General features: G+C 51.6%; 1 protein-coding gene across 20 annotated transcripts in view; it reads right to left on the bottom strand.

The window, feature by feature from the left end:
• Positions 1 to 2,931: 2,931 nt before the first annotated feature.
• The window catches only part of RAP1GAP2 (RAP1 GTPase activating protein 2), a 60,483-nt gene continuing 52,684 nt past the window's right edge, over positions 2,932 to 10,730 (bottom strand). For 13 of the 20 annotated variants that reach the window (XM_051809182.1, XM_051809177.1, XM_051809171.1 and 10 more), the window contains 7 exons: positions 10,408 to 10,526; positions 9,978 to 10,091; positions 9,393 to 9,510; positions 8,747 to 8,873; positions 7,495 to 7,574; positions 7,278 to 7,313; positions 2,932 to 6,759 (listed from right to left, as the gene is read on the bottom strand). In XM_051809182.1, the coding sequence (XP_051665142.1) occupies positions 7,305 to 7,313; positions 7,495 to 7,574; positions 8,747 to 8,873; positions 9,393 to 9,510; positions 9,978 to 10,091; positions 10,408 to 10,526 (567 nt within the window). In that variant the 3' untranslated portion in view covers positions 2,932 to 6,759; positions 7,278 to 7,304. Of the gene's footprint in view, positions 6,760 to 7,277; positions 7,314 to 7,494; positions 7,575 to 8,746; positions 8,874 to 9,392; positions 9,511 to 9,977; positions 10,092 to 10,407; positions 10,527 to 10,730 lie in introns of those variants that run through there. The other 7 variants (XM_051809188.1, XM_051809172.1, XM_051809176.1 and 4 more) reach the window with 4 other exon arrangements.

Raw genomic sequence — 10,730 nt, 5'->3', positions numbered from 1 at the left:
TCATGTCTGCAGATGCTCCTGTCACTGAATGATCAAATGCCTCTCCTCTGTGATCAGGCCCAGCAGTCTGTAACAGAGTGAGCATCCCTACAGGAGGCAGAGAAGGTGCTCAGGCAGTAAAGTCATCCTCCTGTCATTCCCAGCCTCCAAGCAGGTGAGCACCGAGCAGCAGCCACCGTGTGCTCAGCTCTGGCTCTGTGCACAGGCAGGTCACTGGCAGAAGCCGTGGGGGGACTCTGCTCTTGGGGCTGTGGAACGTGGAACCAAGTGAGTGAAAGACTCCAAAAAAACTGGTGATGTCTTGTAAAGCCCAGAGAAAGATCCTTTCCAGGTAGGAGACTTGCTTTGAGCCTGTAGGCAGTGGCATGTGCAAAGAAACTATCTTAATTCAGTAAGTAATCTAAGAATAAACCTCTAGTAGATAAATGCCAAAATGATTATTTACGTTTGTCTCTTAAGCCTGGATTCAGGCTTGATTGGATCCTCTGTAGTTTGTAATAAAAGGGAAAGCAGCAGAGTTTTAAAGTGCCACTCATCATGAATGTCTGGCTTTAGACAGACCTAAGAGAATTGGGATCCTGATTGGAGCATCTAAAGTTCAAAATTATGTGGAATAAGGCTGAGCTGTAAAATTGTGTACACAGCAGATCATAATTGCAGCTACTGCTGGAATAAATTATGATGAGTGTCTTAACTCCTCTAGTGCTGAGCTGAAGCAGGTTCCCCAGCTAAGCTAGAAGAAATCCTAAAATAACCCCCAAACTAGGACCAGACAGTGCTCTGTGACCTCTCAGGATCAGGGTCTGCAGTTTGGGTTTGTGTTTCACCCGATGAGTAACCATCACAGCAGCTGAGTGCTCTCAAGCACGTTATTTAACAATTTAGTCCATCTCCTCTATAGAAGCAAACAACTCAATTACCATCCCCAAATCCTCTAAAACCTGGATTTAGGTGGTTGTTTCCACAGCACAAGGTTTGTTTAAACTATAAAAGCAAGTGAAGCAATTCTGGCTGAGAAGCCTGCTTGGAGTTGTTTTCCAGTTGTCTGAAGAATTTGATTCTCCCTCCCACCAAATTTTAGATTCCAGATTCTTTGGGAAACTTTCCAAGTTCTGGCTGGAATACTCAATCGTTAATTCCCAACTTGCCCATCTGCCAGGTCTAGAAGAGATTTCTGTTAAATCCTTTAAATCATATGTCTAAACTGCTTGTTTATCTGTCAACATTGTTTCACACTACTTAATTTTAAAGCTGAACTTTTTAAACCTCTCGAGGTTGGTCCTGCTCTGAACACGAGGACCTGTCAGTAACTCTGCACCATGTAACTGCTGCCTGTTGTACCAGACAGGCTGTACTTGCTGTGCTGTACCCACCCAACTGCTCAGGTTCTCCCACAGCAGCCTTTTACACTAACCCCTGGTAAGAAAAAAAAAAAAAAGAATGACTTACCACATCAGGAGCACTTTACTGGGGTGACAGAGCCTTGCTACACCTAGACAGATAAAATGTGACAGAAACCCAGCCTGAAAGCCAAGCAAAGACCAGTCCCCCCCCCAGACTCCTCCTACCCAACCTCACTGGGGGCCCAGGTGCCTCGTATAGCCCTTGACAGCAGGTTAATTGGGCCACTTGGCTGACTCCCTTTTGCCCTCCAGAGCCTTGGGATGCTCTTTAGCACTTCCCAGGGTTGAGGACACATGCAGTCAGTTCCCTGTGTGCATTTCCCAAAGCTTTTAGATTTGCAATGATTTCCAAGGCAACAGTCAGTGTGATGGGAAGGAAATCATGGAATCACAGAATAATTTGGGCTGGAAAAGCCCCTTAAAGGTCACCCACTCCAACCCCTTGCCATGGGCAGGGATATCTTCAACCAGATCAGGTTGCTCAGAGCCCCCCTCCAATCTTTCCAGGGATGGATCATCCACTACTTCTCTGGGCAACCCAAATGCTGTCTCATTAAATCTATTATTGCAGTAAGAGTTGTGGGCAGTGACTGCAGGGCTGGGGGGGCTGAAGGAACCCCCAGGGACACGGAGATGAGATGATGAGATGATGAGATGATGAGATGATGAAGGAACCCACTCATGCTTTGGCTGGGATAGAGAGTCCCAGTGTGAGGAGAAGGGAATGGTGTGGCCTTGGGACTGTATTTTTTATAAGACTGACAGGATGTGCTCGGACAGGAGCATGTAAAGCTGTATTTGCTTTGGTTTAGTGATGGAGACACAGGAGTGGAGCCCTTGCAGTGTAATCAGCCCTCCCTCAGCAGAACCCTCCCATGACTGCAGGCATGTCCCTGGGGATGGGGTGCAGCAGAAGCAGGTCCACAAAGATGTGCCAGACATGCCACCTCCAAACAGTACAGCTCTTTTCTTAGTGCCCTGGGAGGAAGAAATCTGGGAAATTAGGCGGATTTTAAAGGAGCCTGAGGAGCTGGAGACAGAAAATCCAATTTCCTTGTTAGCCCCCTGGGGATGTCCAGAGACAGCGGCGCTGCCGGAGCCTGATGGGCTGAGGTAAGCTCTTGGCTTAGACAGACAGAATTACTGCCTCTTTATATTCTTCATCACATGGGCTGGCTGCTGACAGGGACCATTTTATATGGAGCTTTATAGGGCACCAATTTCAATTCAAACAGAACAGTTGCCTTGGTTAAATGGCCGCGTGTTTGCAAAAGAGTGGCCCTGCTCCTCCTCTGCTGCTCCAGTCTCAGTCTGAGGAGCACTGGCACAGATGTCCTTATTTACACCTCCCTGCTCCAATACTTCTCTGCTTCCAGTGCCACAGTGTCTGACTTCACGTGAGCTCTGCCAGGCTCCCACCAGCCCCAGCTCAGCCCCACTCCATGCCCTCACCTGCTTTTCATAGGAATGCTCTCAAAGAGTTCCTCTAAAGCTGTCACTATATGGACACACACATGGAGTACACATATGGACACAAAATATGTTATTTATTGTGAATTTTGCAAAGACACATTTAAGCAACAAAATATACATTTTTGAACCTTTAGTTTTATACATAACAAATACAATCTGCTACCATAGCAATAAATTAAATATACATTATTTACAACAGACATAGGTCACCAGGAACTACAAAGCACCACCTCTCTACATCAAAAATAAACTTTATCAGATACATTTCTTCAAGATTTATTTTCCCTCTATAAACTCTCTCCACATTCTCTCATACAAATCCCGCACTCCTCTCCGCAGGACATCCGCAGTGCTACATTCATTGACAAAAGCATGCTGGGGGACTGGGACAGCCCCAGCCAGCTCGGGGGGAGGCTGGAGCATCAGCAGAGCAGTGAGAGTGCAGGTGGGACCCGCAGAGGTGCTGGGCTCTGCCCTGGTTTTGGGAGCTGCACCTCCCACAGCCAAGAGATCCCAGCCCTCGGTACAGCCCATTCACGGCAGAGACGTATCTTGGCCCCTTCACCCGCCATTCTCAAGACCCTCAAAACTCTGGAAAGAAACTGAGTTTGTGCTTAGGTTCCCCCACTTCACCCAGGAAAAAGCACTTCTGTGTTGTGCTTAGGTGTGCACCCTGTGCTTGGCTCAGTGAGGTTTCAAGAGGATGCAAGTGCATGCCAAGTGCTCTCCTGAATGGAAGCCGAGCCAGAGTGGCAGCTTGCTGCCAACCCTTAGCTGCACACCAGCTCCAGGGCTGATGCAGGTGATGCTGGTGGAGGGGAGAGGGTCCCCCCCTGCTCTGCATGAGGACTTGGAGCTGGTGGCACCAGTGCTGGACCTGTGGACCTGCACCTAACCTGCTGCTGCCTCTCACCGAGCCCAGGCGCTGGTCTGAGCCAGGTGGCAGCCTGGGTGCAGCAGGAGCAAGTGGGAGACTGAAACTCCAGTGGGAAGGGGAGCAGACCCTGTGACAAGGGAGACCTCCCCACACAGTGGGAACTCTCCCATCATCCCCCAGTGTGCTTCTGAACCCCTTCTGCTCCCTCTGCAAAGTCACTCCCAAGTGTGGCAGAAGTTGTGTGCATGGAAACAGTGGGATCAGAAAGGAAAATGCACTGCACAGTAATTCTAGTGTCAGTTAAGGACTCTTTCTTTTATATACATATATATATGTATGTATATATATATATAAAAATCCCTTTTATATATGTATAGACATGTATGTGTCACTTATAAGCACAAAACATTTTGCAAAATATATACAGGAACACCTTCACCCACTGCTGGAAGTGCAAAAGTCCCTGGGGTGTAATAAACCGCTGCTCAGACCCCAGAACCACAGGACAGTCTGGGACATTCCAGGCTGGGAGGCATGGGCCAGCACAGGCAGGACCATGCCAAAGCCTGGCCAGGACGAGAGCATCCAAAGCCCAGCTGCTGGTAAGGATGTACAGCAGGTTTTACAGCAGGGGGGAGGAGTGTGTGCTGCTGAAAATGTCCCAGATCCCATAGGAGCTGCTGGCAAACCTCATGCCAGACCCCAGCTCCCGGCCCCCGCTGCCATGGGAGAGACAAGTCCAACACACTGCACCTCTCCCTAAGGCTTCACACTGTCCTGCCTGTCAGTCCCATTCCCAAATCAATCTGGGTCAGAAAGGAAAGTCACAGTTTCAAGTGAAAAAAACCACAACAACAAAGCAACCAAGAATGACAAACCAGCTGACAGTAGCCACTGAATCGTCTGCTGAAAGATCTCACAGAGATCAACACCCACAGGAATGACAAAGTCTACAGAACAGAGCAACTTCTCAGAGGAAAAAGCAAACCCAGAGCAGACCCTCGGAGTCATTGCATCACTCAGCGTTTCACTGTGAGGCTTCAGGAAACCAGAGCAAAGCTTCTAAGAGAACTGGGGATGGGTTTGAAAGTGCTACTAAAGCATCATCAGGCAAGTGCTGAACAGCGAAGAGGCACCTACAGCTATGGCCTGGGCTGAGCACACCACACACTTCTCTTCCAAAGGAAACTCAAGCTTTAAACTCTGTTGAAATGCAACTGGCTGGGAGCAGGAGGGAGCATCCCCACGGGGGTTACTGGGATTTGCTGGTTCTACACAGAGCTTAGTGCCAGTGAAACAGCTCCCTCCCTTTTCACATGTTCTCCTTCTCTAACCTGGTTCATCTCCCATCAGAGCTACAGCCTTTCCACACATACCAATTCCAGCACGAGGGGAGCACCTCTGTGAACCGGGTGGTAAGGCTGTTGGAGAGCATCTCCCTGCTCTCTGGCCTGGGGAGGTGATAGGGAGGAGGGGAGGTGATGGTTGGATCCTACAAGCACTTGCCCCAGAGAGAGGGGAACAGGAGCAGCCCCAGCCATGGCAGCTGCCCTGGGCTGCTCCAGGAGCACAATTCTGGACCTGCCTCCTGACACAGGCTGGCAGGTACTTTGTTGCTCTTGGAGCACTGGCTGTGTGAAGGTGACTTTGGCACTCAAAGTCCTGTTTTCAGTAGGAATCACAAATTCACAGAACTGTGTTCACTTGAGACTGAGAACTTGATTTCATGGGGTTTTCCAAAGGTCACAGGCTGAGGGGGGCAGGGGAGCATCTCTGCAGCATCATGGCCTGTCTTCCAGAAAATGGGTGAGGGAAATCTATGAGCAATGTGAAATTCGTGGACAGGCTTCAGGAAACTTCAGATGAAGTTCCATAAAAAGAGCAAAAGGATTTCTTGGCCTGTCGAGAGAGGTATTTTTTGGGAAAGGGCATTACAGGAAAGTCACCTTGCAGAATCCATAATCCTCATCTTTCAGAATAACAAGAGCTCACTCAAAAGCAGCAGGACAGACTCTCCAAGGGCTGGAGCAGCCTAATGCCACCCAAATCACTGGAGTTTTATGCATTTGCTTGCCTGGTGATCCAAGCCATGGGGCAAAGCAGAGCCTACTGGGTAAATTCCCTCTGGTTCCAGTTCTAGTACTCAGACACACCACAGCTTTAGCTTTGGGTCACCTTTCCCAGGCCTGTGCTCAGCGTCAGGCAGGGACAAAGCAGGGAGGCCAAACCTGCCAAGGGAGGATGAGCTGGCCTTGGCCCCCAGCTCCGCTCCCTGGGCCAGTTTGCACACCCACCTCCTGTGCAAGAAACGAGCAAGTGTGGAGTAAGGGGATTCCTCTGCCCTAAGAGTTTTGGGGTGTGGGTAGGAACTGGGGGGGAGACAGCTGGGGGTGGTTTGAGAGGCACTGCAAACCTTGTGCTGGGGGGACATTTTACCCTGTTTTACCCTGTTGGCCCCAGAGAGGAGTGACAGAAAATGATGGCAGAAAGGGAACTGTCCTGGGGCCACTAACTCACTTTGCCCTGACCCTCTACCCCTCAAAAAACAAATATAAAACCTGCTTCCCCACTGATAACTGCAAATATAGCATGGAGGGAACTGAACTGCATGGGGGTCTGTCCTGCTGGCCCTCTGCCCAAGAGGAGCCGGCAGGCAGCCCAGGGAGGGGGGAATGGACAGTGCCCACCAGCCACAGCATATGTGGGTGCCCACAGGGTGACCCAGCACAGCACCTGGAGGGGTCACAGCCCTGGCCACACGTGTGTGTGGCACAGTTAAAGACACATCCCCTCCCACAGGCAGAGCTGGGGGCACAGGGTGTGTGCTGGGCAGGGGTACAGCGGGGGGAAGGTGGCTGGTCCCTGTCAGGGCAGGACTGTGGCAAGGTGAGAGCTCCTTCCCGGCGCAGGCGGGAGGCAGGTGTAGGCACCTCACTGCCCACGGCTGGGGCACGTGGGGTCCCATGGGGTGTTGAAGAGTTTTCCCTTTGTTGAAACAAAAATTCTCTGCAAAGAAGAAAAGGATAAAAGTGTCAGAGACTGTGGAAGGAGAATATTCCCACCCCTGTGGTGATGGTTGTGCAGCACCTGTCCCAGGGAGGGAGCTGAAGCCAGGGCAGTGCCCACCCCTGAAGCACCAGGCCACCTGCCACTCCCAGGCTGGGGAAGAAGGAAACTCTGTGATGGGGTGAAAATCCTAGCTTTTTGAGACCCATGCTTTCAGAAATGGAAATTCCTCTCATTTCAAATTCTGTGGGCTCTTCTGCTCAACTTGAGAGTTCCTAATGACACCCCTGATTTCACAGCAGAGAAGGAGCCCGGGTGACTCCCACCACATTCCCTTCACCTCTGCCCATGAAATCCACCCTGTGAATCTGCCATTCCCCTCAGGTCATTCCCCCATTCCATTTTGGAATGGACCTGCTCTGCCTTTCCACCCCCAGTGCCCAGAGGACAGTGCAGAAAAACTCGTCCTCCCTGCAGAGATGAGCCTTTTTGCACAACAGCACAACACCAACACTCACCTGTGACGAGTTCATTACCTCCTCCTGCTAGTGGCTCTATGTGAAAGAACAGAACATGGGGTGGGTTGCAAACGAAGGGGCAAGAAATCACAAAATCCCTTCCCTCCCTTCCAATCCCTCATGGGCCCCAGAGCCTCCCCCAGAGCCCAGACCCCCCGTGCCAGGCAGGGAGGATGTGCCCGTGCAGCTCCCCACCAGTAAGAGCCCTGGCACCTACCGTGTTGGAGCTGCCGTGGCTCAGCTTGTCAAAGCGAAACTTCAGGTTGGACCTTGGAGAGTTTCTGTTCTTTACATCTGCTGGAGGGAGGGAAAAAACAAGGAACGAAAATAATAAACTGTGAACAAAAATATTTGCTGTAGTGCTGGCTGCACTCACCCCGCCAGGCACTTCAACAGACTATCAGGAGTGCTACCAATGTTTAGTCTGTCTTGGCTGGATGTTTGGCAAAAGCTGTACATTAAATGTTTGTGGTGGAACAAATTGAGGCTTAATTACATTTCAGTCTTCCTCCTGGAAATGCCACTGAAAAGGCTACAAGGAATGACTGATCCGTTTAATGTATGGGTGGATTTTCATGTTCTTGGCAGGAAAAATACAAAATAAACACTTTAAACATTCAAAGGGGCTGGTTTAAGAGTTCAGAAAATTACTAATGAAAACAAGGAGGAGGACCTGTGGGGTGCTGAGACATGAAAAGCCTGCCCATGCTCCACAGCCTCACTTTGCCAACAATGCTCCCAGTTATGGAGCCGTTGGGCTGCATTTGTTCCACAAGCAGCTCCTCAGCTGACAGTGTGTGTTTCCATGTGGACGGTGGTGCCTTGTGGCAGGCTCTCTGTGGCTCAAGGAGTCAGAGCCACGGGTGTCTGCAGGAGAGGGGTGACTGTGGCCATCCCCCAGCTCACCACACCATCACCACAGAATGCACTGGCAAAGGGCCATTCCTGGTGTTGAATTGCACCTCATCGTGCAAATTGTCCAACTGAAATGGATGGAGTTGGTGAGCGGGTTGGCAGGAGGGGAACAGAGCCAAGACCATGGGAAGCTGCTTGTTGATTAAATAATTGTGAGTTGTGGCTCGGCCCCTGGAGCCAGTGGGTTTCCACGACTACTGCACATGCCTGTCAGGGGAGAGAGAGGGAGGAAAGCCACAGTAAGAGCCACCTCTGTGCTCTAATTGAGAGGGAAATAGTTCCCTGTGGAAATACAGAACTAGAGCACATGAGGCCATCTCTCCAGAACAGCCCTCTCAGGATGGGAGCTGCCTTGCACCCTGTGGATGCCCATCCTGCCAAGGTGAGCGTGGCTGCTGCTTCACCCTGGCACCTGGGCAAGGCTGGGAGGGGGTTCCTCCATCCCAGAGCCATGGAGCCCATTCCAACCCACCACTACAGGAACCTGGGGGCTTCCAGGGGCTCCAGGGGCGAAGTCAGAGGCAAAGCCTCCCACCAGCCCTCCTGCAACCCACCTGTGGGGCTCCTGCTCATGATGACAGGGGTTGCCATGGCTCCTGCACTGGGGCTCTCACTGCCAGATGAAGCACTGTAGACAAACACGTCCTGCTTGAATGGCGATGCAGTGGAGGGCTGGCTTCCCTGCTCAGAGAGATGGGACATGGCTTTTCCTCCAGCCAGCTCTTCCCCCCACACCCTGCTGATGCCCCACTGCACCCCTGCCCATTGCAGGCCTGCCACCAGCAGCTGGTGGGAAAGCTTGTCCTGATGGAGCAACCTCCCAGCCCGGGCACACTGCCCAGGGCACCCCAGGGGTCACTGGGCTGTCACAGGATCACAGAAAGGTTTGGGTTGGAAGGGACCTCAAAGACCATCTAGTCACATCCTCCCTGCCACAGGCAAGAACACTAGACCAGGCTGCTCCAAGCCCTGCCCTTGAACACTTCCAGGGTTGGGGCAGCCATAACACCCTCATGTCCCACCAGGCATCCCAGCCCTCCTCCTCCCCACACCCAGGGATGGGATTAAGCCCCTCCAGTGGTGAGGAAGCACCTGGGGGCCTAGTGGACACTTCTCCCCCACAGAGACCACCCAGGGGTCAGGAGGGAGCAGGGAGCCAAGGGGCACGTGGAGTGTGTCAGGGGTGGGTTTGGTGCCTACCACGCTGTCATACTCCTCCAGGGTCTCGCTCTCCCCCGCCGTGCTGCTGAAGCTGCTGGTGCTGGAGGAGGAACGGGAGATGTTCGCCCGCCCGTTCTCTTTCAGTTTGATAAATGGCCTAGGGAGAGGCGGGACGGAAGGAAGGGCGCGAGGCTGTCACTGGGGAAGGATGTCCCTTGGGCTGGGACAGCGGGACAGACCCTCCTGCCACCCTTGGAGCAAAGTGCTGCTGTAGGGATGAACCTTTCGGGTTGCTTCTGTACATAACCACATCCAAAGGCGTGGGATAAGGTGGTGGGTGGGTGGCCCAGCAGGAAGCCCAGGGTGCAGCTGACTTCCCCTTGGCACGGAGGGACAGGTACTGCAGCCTCCCCAGCTCCTGTGCCCTGAGGATTTGGGCAGCCTCTGTCAGATACTGCTCCTGGCTCTTCTTTGTAAAGACCGTAAGGGAGCTGTGTTCATGAATCACAAGAATCTTTTCTCCCCTTAGTATCAAACTTTTTTATAGTAAAACCTGGCGATGATTTTGTTTGACAAAGTCCCTGATGTCTGTGGTAGGAGAAGGATGGACTCCTCCCGGCTCACCTGTCTTTGTTGGGGCATATTTCAGGGGAGCTAGGGTTGGATGAGGTTTCAGACTTCATCTCTTGGGAAGAATGTCCCAAATCTGGTGTCTTCTGGGCTCCAGAAACACTGTCACTGAGGGCACAAAGAGACAGGTTGCATGAGTTATACAAGAGACTTAAAAAGGATGGTCAAATTATATTCCCCAATACCAAATATAAACTGAGAGAGTGACAGATGCTCTACGGGTACCATCACTTTGATTTAAAACAGAGGGAAGGGATCCAAGGCGCAATTTCTCAAACATAGCAAAAGCAGCTCTTGTTGCTGGTTCTGTGAAAAGGAGGGGTTGCACCCTGGGATAGGTTTCTAGCACCCACCAACAGCTTTTCTCATGTTTAACACTCAAGAGGGTCTTTTAACCTTAGTGACAGAGCGATGACAAACTCACCACCTTGTCCTGCTCTCCACCTGGCTCTCCGACGTCGTGTGCAGGCGAGGGAACAGCCCTGACCGGCGCTTGATGGGGCTCCTGGACTGGTTCTTGGCAGCAGTGGCTGGTACAGGGGGCTGAAAGCAGAGAACAGTCTGGGTTGGAGAGCACAGCTCCCTCCTGGGAGCTCAGAAACCAAACAGCCTGCACAGAATTGTGCTGCCTGCGATTCCCAGCCTACACATCTAGAAAATGTGTAATGTCAGAACTTCTTTTCTATCTCCTTTGTGCTTTGGGGCTGAAAATCTCAGACAGCTCATCTTTGGTTCTTCCACAAAACA

Source organism: Manacus candei, unplaced genomic scaffold (assembly GCF_025592945.1).
Source record: "Manacus candei isolate 608988 ecotype Guabito, Panama unplaced genomic scaffold, ASM2559294v1 h1tg000076l, whole genome shotgun sequence".
Lineage (NCBI taxonomy): Eukaryota > Metazoa > Chordata > Aves > Passeriformes > Pipridae > Manacus > Manacus candei.
This window is presented reverse-complemented; position numbering and strand designations above follow the sequence as displayed.